This window comes from Zea mays, chromosome 7, assembly GCF_902167145.1.
Source record: "Zea mays cultivar B73 chromosome 7, Zm-B73-REFERENCE-NAM-5.0, whole genome shotgun sequence".
Taxonomy (NCBI): Eukaryota; Viridiplantae; Streptophyta; class Magnoliopsida; order Poales; family Poaceae; genus Zea; species Zea mays.
Genome location: NC_050102.1, coordinates 88,830,783 through 88,853,895, shown reverse-complemented (window position 1 = coordinate 88,853,895; position 23,113 = coordinate 88,830,783). Strand labels below are relative to the sequence as shown.

At 60.0% G+C, this 23,113-nt stretch overlaps 1 protein-coding gene across 12 annotated transcripts in view; it reads right to left on the bottom strand.

The window, feature by feature from the left end:
- LOC542512 (VEF family protein) overlaps positions 1-23,113 on the bottom strand; it is a 72,644-nt gene that overhangs the window by 25,916 nt on the left and 23,615 nt on the right. For 11 of the 12 annotated variants that reach the window (XR_004851304.1, XR_004851301.1, XR_004851300.1 and 8 more), the window contains exon 10: positions 17,768-17,832. Coding sequence is in view for 6 of the 12 variants with exons in the window: in XM_020540725.2 (XP_020396314.1) it covers positions 17,768-17,832 (65 nt within the window). In the remaining 6 variants the exon portion in view is untranslated. Of the gene's footprint in view, positions 1-17,767; positions 17,833-18,813; positions 19,685-23,113 lie in introns of those variants that run through there. The other variant, XM_008653641.4, reaches the window with a different exon arrangement.

The following is a 23,113-nucleotide window of genomic DNA, read 5'->3' as shown; positions in this document are numbered from 1 at the left end:
GCGGAGGGACAGCTGTCGGAGCGGTTGAGTCCTTGCTGACGTCCTCTTGCTTCCGTAAGGGGGCTGAGAGCCGCCGTCGTCACTGAGTATGCGGGGCGCCATCATTGCCTATCTGGCGGAGCGAGCCAGATGGGACACCGGTCTTGTTTCCTGCGGCCCGAGTCAGCTCGGGGTAGGGCGATGATGGCACCTCCAGTTGACGTGGCTTGTCTGCGCCCTAGGTTGGGCGATGTGGAAGCTCCTCCGAAGCCGAGGTCGAGTCTGTATTCCGTGGCCGAGGTCGAGTCTGAGCCCCTGGGTTGGGCGAGGCGGAGGCCGTCGGCTGAGGCCAGGGTGGAGTCCGAGCCCTGGGGTCGGGCGAAGCGGAGTTCGTCGTCTTCTGGGGCTGAGCCCGAGTCCGAGCCCTGGGTCGGGCGGAGCGGAGTTCGTCGTCTTCTGGGGCTGAGCCCGAGTCCGAGCCCTGGTTCGGGCGGAGCGGAGTTCGTCGTCTTCCGGGACTTAGCCCGAGTCCGAGCCCTGGGTCGGGCGGAGCGGAGTTCGTCGTCTTCCGGGACTTAGCCCGAGTCCGAGCCCTGGGTCAGGCGGAGCGGAGTTCGCCGTCTTCCGGGACTTAGCCCGAGTCCGAGCCCTGGGTCGGGCGGAGCAGAGTTCGTCGTCTTCCGGGACTTAGCCCGAGTCCGAGCCCTGGGTCGGGCGGAGCGGAGTTCGTCGTCTTCCGGGACTTAGCCCGAGTCCGAGCCCTGGGTCGGGCGGAGCGGAGTTCGCCGTCTTCCGGGACTTAGCCCGAGTCCGAGCCCTGGGTCGGGCGAAGCGGAGCTTCCTATGGTGCCTTCGGCCGGGGTCGGGCGAAGCGGAGCTTCCTATGGTGCCTTCGGCCGGGCCTGACTGCCTGTCAGTCTCACTCTGTCAAGTGGCACCGCAGTCGGAGTGGCGCAGGCGGCGCTGTCCTTCTGTCAGGCCGGTCAGTGGAGCGGCGAAGTGACGGCGGTCACTTCGGCTCTGCCGGCTGGGGGGCGCGCGTCAGGATAAAGGTGTCAGGCCACCTTTGCATTAAATGCTCCTGCGATTTGGTCGGTTGGTGCGGCGATTTGGTCAGGGTTGCTTCTTAGCGAAGGCAGGGCCTCGGGCGAGCCGGAAATATGTTCGCCGTTGGAGGGGGGCCTCGGGCGAGACGGAAATCCTCCGGGGTCGGCTGCCCTTGTCCGAGGCTAGGCTCGGGCGAGGCGTGATCGAGTCGCTCGAATGAACTGATCCCTGACTTAGTCGCACCCATCAGGCCTTTGCAGCTTTATGCTGATGGGGGTTACCAGCTGAGAATTAGGAGCCTTGAGGGTACCCCTAATTATGGTCCCCGACAGTAGCCCCCGAGCCTCGAAGGGAGTGTTAGCACTCGCTTGTAGGCTTTCGTCGCACTTTTTTGCAAGGGGACCAGCCTTTCTCGGTTGCATTTCGTTCCAGTGGGTGCGCGCGAGCGCACCCGCCGGGTGTAGCCCCCGAGGCCTCGGAGGAGTGGTTTTACTCCTTCGAGGTCTTAATGCCTTGCGTAATGCTTCGGCTGGTCTGGTTGTTCCCTCATGCGAGCTGGCCATAGCCCGGGTGTACGGTCGGGTCCCAAGTTCTCGAGCTGGTATGTTGACGCTGTCAACGGTTCGGCCGGAGCCGGGTTTGCGAGAGCAGCCCCCGAGCCTCTGCACAGGGCGAGAGGGCGATCAGGGACAGACTCGGCTTTTTTACATACGCCCCTGTGTCGCCTTTCCGCAAGGAGGAGGGGGGGAAAACGCCATGTTGCCCTCGATGGGCGCCGAACATGGTGTCTCCGGTGAGCTGCAAGCGGGTAATCCGAGTGGACGTCCGTGCCCCGTTCGTTAGGGGTCGGCTAGGGGCCCAGAGGCACGCCCAAAAGTACCTGCGGGTGATCTGCCGGACCCGGTCCCCTGGCGACAGGGTCCGAGGGCTCGATGCCTCCCTCTGATGGGATTCCGTTACAAGATCGCTCCCGTTGGTCTCGGAAATGTCCTAGGGTACCTCGGGAGCGCAGCCCGAGCCTTGGTTATGTATCGAACGTACCCATGGTCATCCCTCGCTCGGCGTCTGAGGCGGCTGTGAACCCTTCGGGGGCCAGCCTTCGAACCCCTGATCAGTAGTGGGCGCGGAGCCCGAGTAGCCTAAGGCGGCCGTGGAACCCTTCCGACGGGCCGACCTTCGAACCTCTGACCAGTAGTGGGTGTAGGGCCCACGCGATCTGAGGCGGCTGTCGAACCCTTCCGGGGGGCCAAGCCTTCGAACCTCTGATCAGTAGGGTGGCTCGGAGCCTGGTTCCTTCACAGGGAAGGATCCTTTTCGGGGTATCTCCCTTTCCCGGTCCCTGTTGCAAGAGAGAGAAAGAGGAGAAAAGGAAAAGGATACGAAATCGAACGACGCGGCGTACCTTTTTTGGCGCGGTTATTACGGCGAAGGCGAAGCGTCGCCTGCTTCTCCTGCTAGAGGCGCCGCCTGTCCCGCCGCGGAGTTAATGCGACGGGGCGAGTGGTTCGCGGGGCGGCCGTTGCGCGTGCGAGCCATCCGGGGAACGACTGTTTCGTTTTGCGTCTTCGAATCCCGCGTCCGGTCCGGGCGGAACGTTTGAACCGGTCTCGCCTTGGTCTTTATATACCCGGGTGAGGGTCTGGTGATGGTTCTTCGCTCCGCCTCCTGCCTCCCTCTTAGGTTTTCGCGACCCGAGAGACTTAGCCAGAGAAGAGGAAACCGCCCTCCCTGCCCCTTGCGCCGCCACCCCTTCCGCTTGGTGATGGCTGACCGGGTGACTCATCTCGCCGCGCGACCCATGGCCTTTTTCCACGGTGACGGCGAGTGATCTGGAGGATCTTGTTGGCGAGGGTTTACTTCGCCCTCTCACCGACGAGCAGCGACCGGAATGGATTCCCCCTGTGGGTGGAGCCGCTCCGTCCCCACCGCCGGGGTACATCGTGAGCTTCGTCTCCTTCCACGAGCGGGGATTTGGTGTGCCGGCGAGCCGCTTCATGCGGGCGATCCTGCACCACTACGGGGTGGAGTTGCACAACCTTAGCCCCAACTCCATCTCGCAGGCCGCCATCTTCGTAGCGGTGTGCGAGGGGTACTTGGGGATCGCCCCCCTTTGGGATTTGTGGACCCATCTCTTTTTCGCGGAGCTTTTTGCCTCGCCTGATGGAATAAGTCATGTGTGGAGGACAGTCCGCAGTCCGCACAGCATCTCTGCTGCAGGACAGCAGCAACGCAGCAGCTTTTGAGTCCGCAGTCCGCACAGCATCTCTGCTGCAGGACAGCAGCAACGCAGCAGCTTTTGACTGCAAGGACTGCGGCAGACAGCAAGGACTGCGGCAGGCAGCACAGCAGCAGTCTTTTGACTGCGAGGACAGCCTGCAGGCATCTCCTTTTTCAATTTCAGTTTTTTGGAGGACAGCAGCTTGCTGCAGTTTTTTCTTTTGACTAGAGTACAACAGCACCTAGTGGTTAGTGCAGTTTGTAGGACAGCATATTCGCAACTCTAGGAAGCATATGCTGCAGCCCCTTGGGCTATAAATATGTATCCCGACCCTTAGACGGGTATGGCATTGTGTAGTGTTTGAGGAAATAAACAGAAAATTGTCCCAACTCATAGTGTCATCCTCTTGATGAGAGTTAGAGTCCCTCTACTTACAATTGGTATCAAAGCCAAACTATCCTGCAGCCTAAACATCTCGTGCTCATCTCCTTCTCGTGCCTCTCCCCACACTCAGTCGGCAGCAAGAGCTCCAACTGTTCCTTCCTCCCCTGCTCAGACGAGCAGCCTTTCGTCTGAGACAGCCTCTTCCACACGCAGCGACCCCTCACTAGCCCACCATGTCCCTACGCTCGGCCACTTCGAGTGCGCGGCGCCAGCAGGAGGCCGAGGTCGCCGCGGCACAAGAACGCGAGCGAGCAGCAGCAGCGGCTGCAGCGACAGCGGCGAGGGCAGCACGGTTGGCGGCGGCGGAACTGGCAGCGGCGAGAGCGGAAGTAGAAGCAGCGGAGGCGGCGGATGCTGCACGTGCGGCGGCAACAGAGCTCGAGGTTCTGCGCGGCAGTAGAGCTGGCAGCTCTGCTTCTGTCGACGACAACACCGACGACGAGCTCAGGCTGGCGAGGGAAGCAGCGCGAGAGCAGGCGGCACAGTGGGCAGCCGCGCATCCCCATGGGGGCGCGCGTGGCGGCAGCCCGGATAGGCGCCGACACGCTGACGACGCTCCAGGCGGGGGCGCACGCGGCGGCAGCCCAGACGGGCGTAGACGCGCCGGCGGTGCTCCCGGCGGCGGCGACCGAGTCGACGGAGATCGCGGCCTCTACAGGCGGCGCGGTTCTCCCTCCCCGGATCGGTACCATGGTCGCCGCATGGCCCAAGCCATTGTCAGGGACATCGATCCCGGCGGTGGGTGGCCTACCCTCACCAAGACCAACTACGTCGAGTGGGTCGCGGTGATGAGGGTACGGCTCCAGGTTCGCCACATGTGGGAAGCAGTTCGTTACGACGACGTCGACTACCACGAGGATCGGCGGGCGCTGGATGCCCTCATTGCTGCAGTCCCGCCCGAGATGCAGTTTTCGCTTTCCCAGAAGCGGACTGCCAAGGAGGCCTGGGACGCCATCGCTGCGACCCGCATCGGCAGCGATCGTGCCCGCAAGACCACACTGCAGGCACTTCGCAAGGAGTGGGAGAACCTGGCCTTCAAGCCAGGTGAGGATGTTGATGACTTTGCTCTCCGCCTCAACACTCTGTTGCAGAAGATGGTGCAGTTCGGCGACGACACCTACGATGAGGAGAGAGCTGTTGAGAAGCTCTTCCGTTGCATCCCCGAGAAGTACAGGCAGATTGCTCGCTCGATCGAGTCTCTGCTAGACCTCTCCACGATGACGATCGAAGAGGCGATTGGTCGCCTCAAGGTGGTCGACGGCGACGAACCACAGGCTCTCTCTGGGCCTATCACTATCGGCGGGAAGCTACATCTCACTCGGGAGCAGTGGGAGGCCTGCCAGGGTGACAAGAAGCAGGGGGAGTCCTCCTCGACACGAGGCCGCAAACGCGGCAAGCCGCGCAAGTCGTGTGGAGGCGCCCAGGCCGGGGCGCGAGGACATGCTGAGGGTGGTGCACGTGGAGGTGCCCAAGGCGGCGCCGTCGGCAACAAGAAGCCGGCACGAGACGACGACTGCCACAACTGCGGCAAGCTTGGCCACTGGGCCAGGGATTGTCGGCAGCCACGACGTGGCCAGGCCAACGTCGCACAGGCGGAGGTGGAGGAGGAGGCCCTGCTCCTGGCACATGCAAGCATCGAGCCATCTCCAGCGGCACCAGCCGCAGCGGCACTCCTCCACCTTGATGAGTCGAAAGCACGCGCTTTCCTCGGCGACGGCTCCAACAAGGACATGATCGAAGGATGGTGCCTCGACACCGGCGCCACTCATCACATGACCGGCCGACGGGAGTTCTTCACCGAGCTTGACTCTAGCGTCCGAGGCTCCGTCAAGTTTGGGGACGCCTCCGGCGTGGAGATCAAGGGCGCCGGCTCAGTCGTCTTCACCGCCACGTCTGGTGAGCACAGGCTGCTCACCGGAGTCTACTACATCCCCGCGTTGAGGAACTCTATCATCAGCTTGGGACAGCTGGATGAGAACGGTTCGCGCGTGTAGGTCGAGCACGGAGTCATGAGGATCTGGGATCCCTCTCGTCGCCTTCTTGCCAAGGTACGCAGGAGTGCAAATCGGCTTTACATCCTCAATGTGAAGGTGGCACAACCTTGCTGCATTGCTGCTCGTCGAGACGACGGGGCATGGCAGTGGCACGAGCGCTTCGGGCACCTTAACTTCGAAGCCCTGAAGCGGCTCAGCGCCAAGGAGATGGTACGAGGCCTGCCGTGCCTTGACCATGTGGAGCAATTCTGCGATGTCTGCGTGTTGACAAAGCAGAGACGACTCCCCTTTCCCCAGCAGTCGAGCTTCCGAGCCAAGGAGAGGCTCGAGCTCGTGCATGGGGACTTGTGTGGCCCGGTGACACCAGCCACACCAGGAGGACGACGCTACTTCTTGCTGCTCGTCGACGATCTCTCCCGCTACATGTGGGTGATGATCCTTGGCAGCAAGGGAGAGGCTGCGAACGCCATCAGGCGTGTGCAGGTCGCTACGGAGGCGGAGTGCGGCCGCAAGCTGCGCGTGCTGCGCACCGACAACGGCGGCGAATTCACGGCGGCTGAGTTCGCATCGTACTGCGCGGATGAGGGCGTTCAGCGTCACTACTCCGCGCCGTACAGCCCGCAGCAGAACGGCGTCGTCGAGCGGCGCAACCAGACGGTTGTGGGGATGGCTCGGGCTCTCCTCAAGCAGAGAGGAATGCCAGCTGTCTTCTGGGGAGAGGCGGTGGTGACAGCGGTTTACATCCTCAACCGCTCGCCCACCAAGGCTCTCAACGGGATGACACCGTACGAGGCTTGGCATGGGCGCAAGCCGGCGGTCTCTCACCTACGGGTCTTCGGCTGCCTCGCGTTCACCAAGGAGCTTGGCCACATCAGCAAGCTCGACGATAGGAGCACCCCGGGGGTGTTCATTGGCTACGCGGAGGGCTCGAAGGCCTACCGCATCCTTGACCCAAGAACACAGCGTGTGCGCACGGCGCGCGACGTAGTGTTCGACGAAGGGCGAGGATGGGCGTGGGACAAGGCGGTGGACGACGGCACGACTCCGACGTACGACTTCACCATCGAGTACGTCCACTTTGAGGGAGCTGGGGGAGTAGGCAACTCTCCTCCGAGCAGGTCTACCCCAGCCCCCAAGTCTCCACCGACTCCAGCGCCACACTCTCCAGCTCCTGCTACAACGAGCTCTTCACCACCACGCACTCCAGCCACGACTCCGGCTACAGCGAGCTCTTCGCCACCACGTACTCCAGCACCGACGGTACCCTCTCCGGGAACGTCCTCTCCGACACCAGCTCGTGTCGAGCACGACCCAGTGGAGCTCGTGACCCCTCTGTCCTGCGACGAGGAGCGCGTCGACGCGTGCTACGACGGCGAGCCGTTGCGGTATCGAAGGGTGGAGGGCCTTCTCATCGACCCGTCGGTGCCAGGCCCTGCATCTCGCATTCTGGCAGGAGAGTTGCATCTTGCATGCGACGATGGTGAGCCTCGGTCTTTCGCGGAGGCCGAGCAACATGCGGCTTGGCGTGCCGCGATGCAGTCGGAGATGGACGCGGTTGAGACGAACCGCACTTGGGAGCTCGCTGATCTCCCTCATGGTCATCGCGCGATCACCCTTAAGTGGGTGTTCAAACTGAAGAGGGATGAAGCCGGCGCCATCGTCAAGCATAAGGCTCGCTTGGTGGCACGCGGTTTCTTGCAGCAGGAGGGGATCGACTTCGACGATGCCTTCGCCCCTGTAGCACGGATGGAATCCGTGCGACTCCTCCTTGCGCTGGCAGCCCTGGAGGGCTGGCATGTTCATCACATGGATGTCAAGTCGGCGTTTCTTAACGGCGACTTAAAGGAGGAGGTCTATGTACACCAGCCGCCAGGTTTTGCGATCCCTGGCAAGGAGGGCAAGGTGTTGCGCCTGCGCAAGGCTCTCTACGGCTTGCGACAGGCACCAAGGGCGTGGAATGCCAAGCTGGATTCCACGCTCAAGAGGATGGGCTTCATGCCAAGCCCGCACGAGGCGGCCATCTATCGGCGGGGCAATGGAGATAATGCCCTGCTGGTGGGTGTCTACGTCGACGACTTGGTGATCACCGGCGCCAAGGATGCAGAGGTGGCAGCGTTTAAGGAAGAGATGAAGGCCACCTTCCAAATGAGTGACCTGGGGCATCTCTCCTTCTACCTGGGGATTGAGGTGCACCAGGGAGACTCCGGGATCACACTTCGCCAGACCGCCTATGCCAGGCGCATTGTTGAGCTGGCTGGGCTCACCGACTGCAACCCAGCTCTCACTCCGATGGAGGAGAGGCTGAAGCTGAGTCGCGACAGCACGACGGAGGAGGTGGATGCTACTCAGTACCGGCGTCTTGTGGGGAGCCTTCGCTACCTCGTCCACACACGACCTGACTTGGCATACTCCGTCGGCTACGTTAGTCGGTTCTTGCAGCGACCGACGACGGAGCATGAGCAGGCTGTGAAGAGGATCATCCGCTATGTTGCGGGGACTCTCGACCACGGTCTCTACTACCCGAGGTGCCCTGGGGAGGCACACCTTGTCGGGTACAGCGACAGCGACCACGCCGGCGACATCGACACTAGCAAGAGCACAAGCGGGATCCTCTTCTTCCTCGGCAAGTGCCTCATTAGCTGGCAGTCGGTCAAGCAGCAGGTGGTGGCCATGTCCAGCTGCGAGGCCGAGTACATAGCGGCGTCCACTGCTTCGACTCAGGCGCTCTGGCTGGTTCGACTGCTCGGTGATCTCCTCGGGAGAGACACTGGAGCGGTGGAACTCAGGGTGGACAGCCAGTCCGCTCTGGCATTGGCCAAGAACCCCGTGTTCCATGAACGGAGCAAGCACATCCGGCTGAGATACCACTTCATCCGAGACTGCTTGGCAGAAGGGAGCATCAAGGCGCGCTACATCAACACCAAGGATCAACTTGCAGACCTGCTCACCAAGCCCCTTGGGAAGATTAAGTTTGTTGAGCTTTGCTCCAGGTCCGGAATGGCTCAACTTTCCCACAAGGCGACACACAAGACTTAGGGGGAGAATGATGGAATAAGTCATGTGTGGAGGACAGTCCGCAGTCCGCACAGCATCTCTGCTGCAGGACAGCAGCAACGCAGCAGCTTTTGAGTCCGCAGTCCGCACAGCATCTCTGTTGCAGGACAGCAGCAACGCAGCAGCTTTTGACTGCAAGGACTGCGGCAGACAGCAAGGACTGCGGCAGGCAGCACAGCAGCAGTCTTTTGACTGCGAGGACAGCCTGCAGGCATCTCCTTTTTCAGTTTCAGTTCTTTGGAGGACAGCAGCTTGCTGCAGTTTTTTCTTTTGACTAGAGTACAACAGCACCTAGTGGTTAGTGCAGTTTGTAGGACAGCATATTCGCAACTCTAGGAAGCATATGCTGCAGCCCCTTGGGCTATAAATATGTATCCCGACCCTTAGACGGGTATGGCATTGTGTAGTGTTTGAGGAAATAAACAGAAAATTGTCCCAACTCATAGTGTCATCCTCTTGATGAGAGTTAGAGTCCCTCTACTTACATCGCCGACGGGGGAGAGGAAGGTCCGCGCAGCGGTGCTGGGCCGGCGGCTGCACCCTCCTGCTGAGGTAGTCGCGGGCGTCGCTGTATATTCCCGCCATCCTCGCGTCCTCGAACAAGGGGTGGCAGCGCCGGTGGTTCTACCTCCGGAATGACGGCGAGTTGCTCCCGCCGTTCTCCCAGCGGGTAGTCACCACCGCCACCGATGCTTGGCGCTACGGGACCCCGCACGAAAGACAAAAGAACCTCGAACCCCTTCTCCAGGCCTTGGAGGCGTTGCGGAAGGGAGGACTCACCGCTGCGGGAGTGATTGCCGCCATCCACCGTCGGAGGGTGCTTCCCTTGGCGGAGCGACGGCTGTCGCTTTGGGAGATGACACCGGAGGCTGACTTGGAGGGCTCGCGGATGTCCTCTGATCCTCTTCCCTTCGATGTCCTCTACGGGCGGGTGTCCGTCGCGTTGGGGAAGCCGGACCCCAACGCCTTCTCCCAGCTTTTGATGCGCCCAGACCAAGGGTGCGTGACTCTGGTGAGTGTCTGCTTCTCTCTTTCTCCTGCGTCGGGTTGCCCCTGGTTCTTACGATTGGGATTTTTCCCCCTTCTTCAGGAGGTGGGGTGGCACAAGCCTTCCCTGCCACGGGTCCCGCAGGATGCGGTGGACCGAGCAGAGTGGCGGGTCGCCGCGGAGGAGAAGAAGAAAAAGAAGGACGCGGAGAAGGCCCGGGCCCGCGAGCGGAGGCGGGCTCGAGACGCCTTGGAAAAGCTTCGTCGCCGGCAGGAGAGGGAGGGGCTCCCGAGGGAGCCGTCGCCGGAAACGCCCGACGACGACGACGATGATGAAGATGATGACGAGGAGGACGACATGGCCGCCTGCCTCGGCCTCAGCCCCGGCTTGGGGTTTGGCCAGGAGCCGTCAAGCCAGCCCCCGAGCGGGCTGATGCCGTCAGCCCCCGGAGTCGGGACGTCGGGGTCCCGGCCCGAGGGGCGGGGGCAACCCGAGAGGGTACCTGACCCCTCGGCTGGAGGAGCTGAGGCGACCCCGGGGGGCCAGGCCAGGGCGTCTGCTCCCCGAGAGCCGCCGCTCGCGCCGGCAGCGCAGGGGAGCGACCCTCAGGTCGCCGTGACAGTGCCTGGGCAGTCCGCCCCCCGGGCGTCCAGGGCGTTCAAAGCAAGGGTGGTGCCGAAGTTGCCGGCGAAGCGGACCTCGGCGGCGGTTCCGGGGGTCGAGATCCAAGAGACCTCCCCCCAGGCACGGTTGATCATGGCCCGGAGCGGGTAAGTATCTCGGAATGTCTTCGTCCTGGCTTTTCATTCATATGTCCCGGCCGTGATTTTTCTTTTTCCCTCAGCAAGCGCAGCCATGGCCTGACCGACCTGGCACCCCGGAAGGCTCTTAAGACGACGCCGGCCTGCGCGGCCAGCGCCGCTCCGGGCCTTGCCGTTCAGCCGACCTTCTCGCAAGGTGCTCCGCAGCAGGGGGCCCAGGCGGCACCAGTCACCGTGGAGCGGGTTCCCGAGGCTGGCTCTTCTACTGAGGCGGCCATTGTGATTGGGGAGGCGGCTGACGCGGACGTGGCCCCGTGCCCACCGGACGTGCCGGCCATGCCGGCGCCTGCCGCTACTGAAGTCGCCGCCGTCCCAGTTGGGGGGCGACAGGTCGCCGCCGACGTTGAGACGGCTGAGGCGTCGGCGCTCGGTGCCTCGGAAGAGGGGGGCGTGGAGACGCGATCCGTCCCGCCGGGCGGCAGCCTCGTCGTTGTGCGGCGAAGCTCCGAGGGCCGGCGCCAACTGCTCCGGTTCCGGACCCGTGAGGCTTCGAATCCCGTCTTCGTTCTCGACGATGAACGGGAGGACCAGTCCTGGGATGAGCTCCGCGAGTGTGCCGAAGCAACGGTGGGGTCGCTCCGGTCGTCGCTGGAGGTTTTCTGCAGGGACGTCCCCAAAATCCTCCAGGTAACGGTTTCAAGCATACCTTTTTTTCTTTTGTGACCAAGGCGTCTTTCGTGACGCCCCGCCTCCTTCCCTCAGGATCTGACGGATCGGAGCGCCGCCAAGTCGTCGTTCATCCGCCGCGAGGTCGACGTCTGGGGCTCGCTGCGATCCCTGAGGACCTCGCTCGCCGGGGCCACTGCGCGCCTCTCTCAGCTGGGTGCTGAGGTAGCGGACCTTCAGTTGCTCTGCACCGACCTGAGAGCCGAGGCGGCAGCGGCGCGCGCGGAGGCGGTCATGGCGCGCGCTGAAGCGCAACGACAGCAGTCAGAGTTCGACCAGGTCGTCAAGGAGCGGGACCAATCTCGGGGCCGGGCTGCCGAGGTCGAAGGCCGGGCCGAAACCCTTGCGGCCGACTTAGCCGTAGCCCAGGTTGCAGCCTCGGAGCAGCGTGCCCGAGCCGGAGGTACGCCTTGGCCATCCTTGGTTTTCGTCCCTGCTTGTTTCCTCTGCTTGTGTTTGAGATCTTTCTTCTGGCTGTTCGCAGAGCTCGAGTCCGCCCTTGATGGGTCCGCCAAGGCGCTTGCCGGGGAGGCCGAGCAGAGGGAGGCCGACCACGCGGCCATGTCCGAGGCCGTCTCGGACGTTTACAGGGTCCTTGGCTTCGGCGACGTCCCCTCAGGAAGCTCCCCTCAAAGTCGCCTTCAAGCCTTGGGCGATCATGTGCGCGGCAGACTCCGCGAGGCGCTACACCACGGCGTCAGGCGGGCCTTCGCCGTGCTCGCTTCCCACTACGTTGTGGACCTGGAGCGGGTTAGCGAGGGGTATTGCCTTCCCGACGAAGATGAAGCCGCCCTGGCAGAAGTCCAGCGGCTCGATGCGGTCGTCGCGGGTCCGAGCGCAGTGCTGGCGACCACCTTCGAGGCGGAGATCCTCCCACCTGCGCCGTCGCCGGAAGCCGGGATGGACTTTGCCGAAGGTGGGGACGGAGCTGAAGGCGCGGCTCCTTCCCAAGGCGACGCCTAACTCTGTTGGAACAGTTTCTGTTGGATGCGCGTGTGTCTTTCTGCGGCCGCTGAGGCCTGAACACTTTGTTACCGTTGCATGAAGTCGTACTCCTTTTCCTTTTATTTTGCGTGTCCGGCTTTGCCTGTTAGTAATAGGGTGGCTTCCCCAAGTAGGGGTCACTTTTCGTGGCGGGTGACGAGTGAGGTGTCCCTAACCCGGAGGCATAGGAGTCCCTCGGCTCAGTCGGCCTTGCCACTTACCTGCACCCACATTCGCTCCTGGGGCCCTGCTTCTGACATAGCCGGGGGAACGCAAAAGCCTTTTTGATCGAAAATTTTGGATGCGGAGGGGTTCCCCAATCCTGACGCAGAGGGGTCCCCCCTTTTTAGCCCCCGAGGGAGGGTCGGGCTCTGCCGAGGCGAGGCTGGCCCTTCCTTGACGACTAAGACTTGTGTGGGAGCGAGGTATACGAATAACTTGAAAACATCTTAAGGGTAGAAGCGACGTAGCTGTCGGGTGTTCCAAGCGTTGCCGTAGACCTCGCCTTGACTGTTGGCCAGCTTGTACGTTCCGGGCTTCAGAACTTTGGCGATGACTGCCCCCAACAAGGGCTCGGGGTGTTGTGCGATGGTCGCGATCTTCTCCGGGTTGGCTTCGATGCCCCGCTTGGAGACGATGAACCCCAAGACCATGCCCTGGGGCACCCCGAAGACCCACCTTTCGGGGTTGAGCTTGACGCCTTTCGCCTCTTTGATGGACTTTGCCGCCATTAGCTTGTGGATCTCCTTGCCTACGGCTCTGCGCTCCTCCCTGTCGAATCGGCGCAGAGGCTGCTTGACAGGTCGGGCTCCGGCTCGAATGTCTAGCGATTGCTCGGCGACATCCCTCGGTATGCCGGGCATGTCCGAGGGACTCCACGCGAAGACGTCGGCGTTCGCGCGGAGGAAGTCGACGAGCACTGCTTTCTATTTGGGTTCGATCCCGGAGCCGACACGGATCTGCTTGGAGGCGTCGCCGCTGGGGTCAAGGGGGACGGCCTTAACCGTCTCCACTGGCTCGAAGTTGCCGGTGTGATGTTTCACGTCTGGCACCTCCAGGTCGGCGATGAGGGCCTCGGACTCGGCGAGGGCCTCGACGTACTCCACGCACTCCACGTCGCATTCGAACGCGTGTTTGTACGTGGAGCCGACGGTGATGACCCCGTTGGGGCCCGGTATCTTGAGCTTCAGGTAGGTGTAGTTGGGGACGGCCATGAACTTCGCGTAGCATGGTCTTCCCAGTACCGCGTGGTAGGTTCCTCGGAACCCGACCACCTCGAACGTCAGGGTCTCCCTTCGGAAGTTGGAGGGTGTTCCGAAGCAGACGGGAAGGTCGAGTTGTCCGAGGGGCTGGACGCGCTTCCCGGGAATGATCCCATGGAAGGGCGCAGCGCCTGCTCGGACGGAGGACAGATCGACACGCAGGAGCCCGAGGGTCTCGGCGTAGATGATGTTGAGGCTGCTGCCTCCGTCCATGAGGACCTTGGTGAGCCTGGCGTCGCCGATGACGGGGTCGACGACGAGCGGGTATTTCCCCGGGCTCGGCACGTGGTCGGGGTGGTCGGCTTGGTCGAAGGTGATGGGCTTCTCGGACCAGTCTAGGTAGACTGGCGCCGCCACCTTCACCGCGCAGACCTCCCGGCGCTCTTGCTTGCGGTGTCGAGCCGAGGTATTCGCCGCTTGCCCTCCGTAGATCATGAAGCAGTCGCGAACCTCGGGGAACTCTCCTGCTTGGTGATCTTTCTTCTTGTCGTCGTCGCGGGCCCTGCCACCCTCCGCGGGTGGCCCGGCCCTGTGGAAGTGGCGCCGAAGCATGACGCACTCCTCAAGGGTGTGCTTGACGGGCCCCTGGTGATAGGGGCACGGCTCCTTGAGCATCTTGTCGAAGAGGTTGGCACCTCCGGGGGGTTTCCGAGGGTTCTTGTACTCGGCGGCGGCGACAAGGTCCGCGTCGGCGGCGTCGCGTTTCGCTTGTGACTTCCTCTTGCCTTTCTTCTTGGCGCCGCGCTGAGTTGACGCCTCGGGAGCATCTTCCGATGGGCGGCCCTGGGGCTGCTTGTCCTTTCGGAAGATAGCCTCGACCGCTTCCTGGCCAGAGGCGAACTTGGTGGCGATGTCCATCAGCTCGCTCGCCCTGGTGGGGGTCTTGCGACCCAGCTTGCTCACCAGGTCGCGGCAGGTGGTGCCGGCGAGGAACGCGCCGATGACATCCGAGTCGGTGATGTTGGGCAGCTCGGTGCGCTGCTTCGAGAATCGCCGGATGTAGTCCCGGAGGGACTCTCCCGGCTGCTGCCGGCAGCTTCGGAGGTCCCAGGAATTCCCGGGGCGCACGTACGTGCCCTGGAAATTGCCGGCGAAAGCTTGGGTCAGGTCGTCCCAGTTGGAGATCTGCCCCGGAGGCAGGTGTTCCAACCAGGCGCGAGCGGTGTCGGAGAGGAACAGGGGGAGGTTGCGGATGATGAGGTTGTCATCGTCCGTTCCACCCAGTTGGCAGGCCAGACGGTAGTCCGCGAGCCACAGTTCTGGTCTCGTCTCCTCCGAGTACTTTGTGATAGTAGTCGGGGGTCGGAACCGGGTCGGGAACGGTGCCCGTCGGATGGCCCGGCTGAAGGCCTGCGGACCGGGTGGTTCGGGCGAGGGACTCCGATCCTCCCCGCTGTCGTAGCGTCCCCCACGCCTGGGGTGGTAGCCTCGGCGCACCCTCTCGTCGAGGTGGGCCCGACGGTCGCGATGATGGTGCTCGTTGCCGAGGCGGCCCGGGGCCGCAGGCGCGGTGTTGCGCGTGCGCCCGGTGTAGACCGAGGCTTCCCGCATGAATCGGGAAGTCGCGGCATGAGGTTCCGAGGGGTATCCCTGCCTTCGGGAGGCAGAATTCTCGGCCCGTCGGACCGCGGCGCCTTCCAGGAGATTCTTGAGTTCCCCCTGGATTCGCCGGCCCTCGGTGATTGATGGCTCCGGCATCGCGCGGAGAAGCATCGCTGCTGCAGCCAGGTTCTGGCCGACCACACAAGATGCGGGTGGCGGCCTGACCCTGACGCCGTCGGCGACGTGGTGCTGGAAGCCCTGGGGTAGATGACGTATTTCTCCGGCCGGGGGTTGGCCCGCCCATGCCTGCCCGACGTCCCGGCGGATCGGCTCAAGCGCTCCTGCTCCCTCGTCGAGCCTGGCCTGCACCCCGCGGATTTGCTCGAGCTGTGGGTCATGGCCCCCCGCCTGAACGGGGACCACAGCTAGCTCCCGTGGGATGTCAACGCGGGGCACCGGCCTAGGGAGATCACCGTCCTCCGGCATGCCGAGATGATGGCCTTCGGAGGGACCCCCTAGATCGACGTGGAAACATTCGCGGCTTGGGCCGCAGTCCTCGTCGTCGAGGCTGCGGCTACCGTCGGAACAGTCGGAGAGGCAGTAGTCACATGCGGTCATGAAGTCCCGCATGGCACTGGGGTTGCCAAGTCCAGAGAAATCCCAACAGATGCTGGGCTCGTCGTCTTCCTCGGACCCAGAGGGCCCGTAGGTCGAGACGTCCGTCAGCCGGTCCCAAGGCGACCGCATGCGAAACCCCAGAGGGTTTGGACTCGCCTCTACGAGAGCGCCCGCCAAAGCGAGGTCGCTAGGCGGGTTGAGGCTGAATCCAAATGACGTGGGGTGGGAATCGGTCGGTACCTCTTGGTCAACGAGCGGCGATAAAGTCACGTCGGGGACTGACTGCACCGTCGTCTCAGGTACAAGGGTGACGTCCAGCAAGCTTTCCGCGAGCGTGCTGGCGTCGTCCGCTTGCTCGGGATTGGCGTGTCGCGGGGAGACGGCGCTCGTCTTCGTCTCAAGCGCGAAGTCGATACCCGGTGCGCCCCTCGTTGGGGTGCCGGCACTGTCGACTCGCTCGACAGCCGACGAGGCGCTGCCTCCTGCTTGGCCTTGGCCGCCCTGCCTTCCCCTCCGTTGGCGGGGGAAAGGGCAGGATGAGCTCGAAGGTTGTTCTTCCACCACGCGGGGAGGACGTCGTCGATTCCGCCGCCGGCGGGCGGGCTGTCGGCCGCCATTGTCGTTGTCGCGCGGCGGTGGAAGGAGTATCATGTCGTAGCTGCCGTCGAGGGACATGAACTCAAGACTCCCAAAACGGAGCACCGTCCCGGGTTGGAGAGGTTGCTGGAGACTGCCCATCTGGAGCTTGACAGGAAGTTGTTCGTCAACACGCAGCAGGCCCCTACCTGGCGCGCCAACTGTCGGCGTTTCGAGACCGGGGGGTCCCTGGGCCGACGAGTGAATGTCGCCGCGTGCCCCAGCCCAGATGGGTCGAGCGCGAGGGCGAGCGCGAAGGGGGGAGAGCGAGGCGGCCGGAGACCGGCGTGAGAGAGGTGGGAATCCCGTGGCCTTCGTGTTCGTCCCGCGCCCAGGTCGGGTGCGCTTGCAGTAGGGGGTTACAAGCGTCCACGCGGGAGAGGGAGCGAGCGGCCCCCAAGCGAGCGCCTGTCTCGTCCTCGTCCCCGCGCGGCCAACCCTCTCTAAGAGGGCCCTGGTCCTTCCTTTTATAGGCGTAAGGAGAGGATCCAGGTGTACAATGGGGGGTGTAGCAGAGTGCTACGTGTCTAGCGGAGGAGAGCTAGCGCCCTAAGTACATGCCGTTGTGGCAGCCGGAGAGATTTTGGCACCCAGCTGGTGTGATGTCGTGGCCGTCGGAGGAGCGATGTACCCCTAATTATGGTCCCCGACAGGCCCGATACAAACCCGAAGGAATTACATACTGGTATCGTAACTTGACCCGACCTCGCCAAGAGCTGCAACTGTGCCTAGGTTCTCCAGCTCCTTAGCTCCTGCCATTGCCTAGATAACACACTCATCTAGGAAGCATCTAAAAATTCTAGTTAAGGAGGGGGACTCCCCATCAAACACTGCTCTGTTTCGTTGGAGCCATAGGCACCAAGCTCCCAGGACGATCAAAGTGTTAAGCCTCTTTTTCTGGTCTTGTTAACCCTGAGGCTCACATAAAGCTATATATTCTAATTTTGTGATCAAAGTCATACCTTTGCATTTTCTAATCTGACATGCCTGACCCCAAAAGTTCTAAACTAGTTTGGTGGATTTGGAAACATAGGATGATAGGAATGATTTGGAAACAAAGGAATGCATGCATCTTTGAAGGTGCATCTCCTCACGCTCCTACCCTAATTGGAATCATCAAAGAGGAGGTTGCACTGTGGTGTAAAGCAGGGGCTGCTGGTTTGCAGGCTCTGTGGCCCCTGTAAATAGTTGTTCCTAGTTTCTTATCTATGGACCCCTTTGTGTATGCTTCTTCTTGGCCTCCATGAGGAGACCTAAACTTTGTATTGGCCTCTTAGGCCTGGTTTATTCTCTTTCTTCTTAATATAATGATATGCAGTTCTCCTGCATATTCGAGAAAAAAATACCAAAGTAAAAAGTCTCTATGTAGTTATACCTTCTGTTCTAACAAGTAGATGAAAACACAGAAAAGTGCTTTACCATCTTATTGATCTTTACTGGTTCACTTATAAAAACATTTACACAAGAAAATGCAAGGAAGAAATTGTGCAAAACCTAGAAACAGGAGAGACAACCTTCAGTCTCTTGCATTGTATTATTGTAGTACTTGTAATTAAAAAGTACATTGCCAGATCTTAACCTGTGCAAAACAAAAAACTAATGATGTCAACTTCAATCGCATAGAAATTGCAAAGAATTTCCTAAAGCAAAAGGATAAGGGATGAACAAAAATGTTGGCCCTGGCACTCCCTGTACAGGTGAGCAACCAGCTCACCAACACACACACGCCTAGAGGTAGAAGGGATGAGAACAGAGCACACACGCACAGACTGAAAGTCTGAAACTCTGAATGTGTGGCACAACTGAACTGCCTTCTCTAATGCATAGTCTCTAGTATATATACAAGTCCTATATGGCTGATGTATCCTATGATGGACAGAAAAAGCTGACCCAATTCTACTCCTTGCTGCAGCAAAAGAGAACAGCAGATTATCTCACAATTCTTCTCCTAATCCTGCTGCTCCTACTCCTTAGATTTGAGCTCCACCATGCCAATCTTCTGCTTCAGCTCAGAGAACCGAAGACGCCCGAGTGGCTTGGTGAGGATGTCCACGAGCTGTCGGCCGATCTCAACGAACTCGAGGACGATTTGTCCCCCATCAACACGGTCATGAAGAAAGTGAAACTTGGGTGTTGTTTGATTCACATATTTGTAACATGAACGGTAACCGATAACGTTAAACCATGTTTATTTAAGTCCAATCGTAATCAGATACCAGTAACCACAATAGAAACTGATATCGTCCTATTCAAACTTGTTACAGCTGATAATCGAGTGTGAATCATTACCGCTGCCATTTACGTTACATTTTGTGAACCAAACGGCACTTGGTGTCAATGTGTTTGTTCCAGTTGTGGAGGACTAGATTCTTGGCAAGGACGATGGCAGGTTGATTGTCTACCATCAGAGTTGGCGGGTGGACTTCTTCCCTCGCGAGCTCACCCAGCAGCCGGTGCAGCCACAAAACTTGAAACGTCGTCATGGCTGCTGCGATGTATTGCGCTTCGCACGTCGACAGCGCTACGACCTTCTGCTTCTGCGATTACCAAGCAAACATTTTTTTCTCGAAAACGCAGGAGAGCTGCATTTCATTAAAATAAAAAGGTGGACCCCAAAATGGGGCGGTACAAAAGTGGGGTGGCATTTTACGGTGGCCAACGCCTTACATAAACAAACTTATCCATAAGACCGGGAAACAACTCAGCCCTCAGCCCTAGGGGCTCCAGCAAGGCGCCAGTTAGTGGCATCTTCGCTAATCTCCCGCACCACTATAGAGATATCTGCAGCCCCTTCATCTAACACACAGTAATTCCGATGCTTCCACAACCACCAAGCAACCAAGCAGACCACCGAGTTGAAACCCTTTCGCCGCTGCTTTGGTACGTTTTGCTCCGCGCGTTGCCACCAGACTTGGAAGTTGTCCTCCCCAAGGGAGGGGCATAGGTGTTGAAGATTGCAGGCGGAAAGGACCTGGAACCAGACTTGCCTTGAGAAGACGCAGCCAGCCAGCAGTTGTTGAATTGTTTCCTCTTCTTGATTACAGAGCACACAACAGTCAGGATGTTCCAGCCCTCTTCTCGCCAAACGGTCAGCTGTCCAACATCTATTTAGACTCGCTAACCAAAGGAAAAACTTGCACTTCGGAGGGGCCCAGGACTTCCAAATCCTATGGGCAAGTTCAAAAGCAATGGAGCCTATAAAGAACCTCTGGTAAGCCGATCTCGAAGAGTACTGTCCTGAGGTTGAGGGGGTCCAGAGGTGCTGGTCACTAACCCCCGGCGCAAGACTAACCGTTTCCAGGACATCCCAGAGTTGAAGGTACTCCGTGAGAACTTGAGCATCCAGAACACCCCTGATATCTCTGACCCAACGACCATCAACCAAAGCCTCCTGCACCGTTCTACCCCGCTTGAACTTAGAAGGGACCAGCCTGCATAGGGATGGTGCCAAAACTGAAAGTGAGTGACCCTGAATCCATCTGTCTTGCCAAAACAACGTGCCAGCCCCATCTCCAACGATCGATACTGAAAGAATAGTATGGCTGGGAATAGTTGATTGATTAATTGAAGGAGCCCAAGGCTCAGTACATATAGGCAAGGATATCCCTAATAAAGGAAAGATCTAATCTAACAATAGGAAAGGTCTAATCTAGGGGATCCTTGCCAAACACAGCCAACTAACCAAATACAGAGGGGTGAGGCAGCCGCCGCACCCTGTTAGGGCAGCCGAGCCACCTGGGCCCTATTTCCCTATACATCACGCTAACACGCCCCCGCAGTCTGATCATCGGTGGTTAGCCACGGACATTCAGGCTGGACCGAAACTCAGAGAACACTGTAGAAGGCAGCCCCTTTGTGAAGACGTCGGCGAACTGGGATGTCGTGGGAACGTGAAGAACCCGCACGGCACCCATGGCTACCTTCTCACGAACAAAGTGAAGATCGATCTCGATATGCTTCGTCCGTTGATGCTGAACCGGGTTGGAGGACATGTACACCGCGCTGACGTTGTCGCAGTAGACAATGGTAGCACGGCGGAGCGGAATGTGGAGCTCATGAAGAAGCTGTCGGAGCCAAGAAGCCTCAGCAACACCATTGGCGACGGCGCGGTACTCGGCCTCCGCGCTGGAACGGGACACGGTGTTCTGACGCTTGGAGGACCAGGAGACCAGGTTGTCACCAAGAAACACAGCATAGCCCGAGGTGGACTTGCGCGTATCGGGATAGCCAGCCCAGTCAGCATCAGAATAAACCACCAGGTCATCTTGGGTCGACGGTCGAAGGTGAAGACCCAGGTGAAGAGTACCCCGAATGTAGCGAAGGATGCGCTTGAGAGCAGCCAGGTGGGGCTCTAGAGGGTCATGCATGTGAAGGCAAACATGTTGTACGGCGTAGGCAATGTCGGGCCGTGTGAAGGTCAGATACTGCAAGGCGCCGGCGAGGCTCCTGTAGTCAGACGGATCAGGTACTGGTGCGCCCGAGGTGGCAGAGACCTTAGGGCTGGTATCCACGGGCGTTGTGCAAGGTTTGCACTCGGCCATGCCAGCACGATCTAAGATGTCAACCATATACTGGCGCTGAGAGAGTACCATACCGTCGGCACTGCGCTGAACTTGCATCCCGAGGAAGTGATGGAGTTCGCCCAAATCCTTCATGGAAAACTCCTGCTGGAGAGCTGAGATGACCTTCCGTAGGAGATGTGTCAAGGAGGCGGTGAGGACGATGTCATCAACGTAAAGGAGCAGGTAGGTTGTGTCAGTCCCACGGCGGTAGACAAACAGTGAAATGTCCGACTTGGCTTCCACAAAACCAAGAGAGACCAGATGCGTGGCAAAGCGGCTGTACCAAGCACAGGGAGCCTGCTTGAGACCGTACAACGACTTGTTCAGACGACAGACAAAGTCGCGCCTGGCGGAGTCCTCGAATCCGGAGGGCTGAGCAGCAAACACGGTCTCCGTCAAGGTGCCATGTAGGAAGGCATTCTTGACATCGAGTTGGTGAACTGGCCACTGACGAGAGAGAGCCAGAGAGAGCACTGTGCGAACCGTGGCGGGCTTGACGACCGGACTGAAGGTTTCGGCAAAGTCGATGCCCGGACGCTGGGTGAAACCGCGAAGGACCCAACGTGCCTTGTAGCGTTCCAGCGAACTGTCTGCGTGGAACTTGTGTTTGAAAATCCATTTGCCCGTGACAATGTTGGCATGTTGCGGGCGAGGAACCAACTCCCAAGTCTGGTTCTGGAGAAGGGCAGCATGTTCTTCCTCCATAGCAGCCTGCCAGTTGGGATCGGCAAGGGCGCCACGGAAGGTCTTCGGAATCGGGGACAGGGGCGCAGCGTGGTACAAGGACGGTACGCGAAAACCGTCCTTGGCCCGAGTCGTCATGGTGTGCTGGTTCACTGTCGGGGGGACAGCAACAGCACCCCGGGGCACCGGGGCCGGTGCCGTGGTGGTAGCTGGTGCCGCCGGAGGGACCACCGCCGGCTTTGGGCGCCTGGAGTAGACGCGCAAGGCAGGAGCAGCGCATGGCGGCGTCGGGAAGCCAGGTGGAGACGTCGGTGCCGCGCTTGGCGCAGTACCCGCATGTGGGAGTGCGGGAGAGGTCGTCGGTGCCGCGCGTGGCGCGGAGAGCGGAGTGCCGGTTGGTGAGGACGGAGCACCACCCGCACGTGGGAGTGCGGGAAATCCTGTTGGTACTGGCGGCGCGGGACGTGGCTGCACGTGGGCATGGGGGCGTGCAGCAACAGTGGTGGCGCCCGGAGGACCTGCAGGAGACATAGTTGGCAGCCCTATGGGAAGAGGTGCCGGGTTAGGGAATTCATCTAGGAAGTTGAAGTCCGCAGCAGTGGGAGTAGAGGTATGCTCGGCAAAGGGAAAAGCGGACTCGTCAAAAAGAACATGACGGGAGATGATGATTCTATTGGAGGTAGGATCAAGACATCGGTATCCCTTGTGGTGAGCAGAATAACCAAGGAAGATGCATAGGGCAGAGCGCGGGGCAAGTTTGTGGGGAGCAGTGGCCGACAAATTGGGGTAACACTTACAGCCAAAAACACGCAGATTATCGTACGACGGGGCACTGCCGAATAGAGCAAAGTGCGGAGTTGAAAAATTCAGTGTCTTGGTTGGCAAGATGTTGAGGAGGAGAGTTGCGGTGTGCAACGCTTCAGCCCAATATGAAGGAGGCATGCTTGCCTGAAATAGAAGAGAGCGAATAATATCGTTAGTGGTACGAATAATCCGCTCGGCACGATCGTTCTGCGAGGACGTGTAGGGACATGACATGCGAAAGTGAATGCCATGTGTGAGGAAGAAGGTGCGCATGCTGGAGTTGTCAAACTCCCGGCCGTTATCACTCTGGACGGCCTTGATGCGTGCGATGAACTGGGTAGACACATAGGCGAAAAAGTTAGACAGGGTGGAAAACGTGTCAGATTTAAGCCGTAAGGGAAACGTCCATAGGTGATGAGAGCAGTCATCAAGAACAACTAAGTAATATTTGTAACCAGAGACACTAACAATAGGAGAGGTCCATAAGTCACAATGAATAAGATCAAAGTTGTTGGACGCTCGAGACACTGAAGGATTAAAAGGAAGATGAACATGTCGTCCTAGCTGACATGCATGGCACAAAGACTCCAAGCTTTTATTACAACCAGGGATAGCCGAAGTGAGTTTGGAGAGTGCCTCGCGACCAGGGTGGCCGAGGCGACGATGCCACAGGGAGGCGGATGTGGAGCTGGCAACAAGGGAGTGAGCCACGGGCAGCTTCAGTGGGTAGAGTGGCCCGGAGCTATTGCACCTGATGATCACGCTCCGCGAGGGAAGATCCTTCACAGAACAACCATACGGGTCAAACTC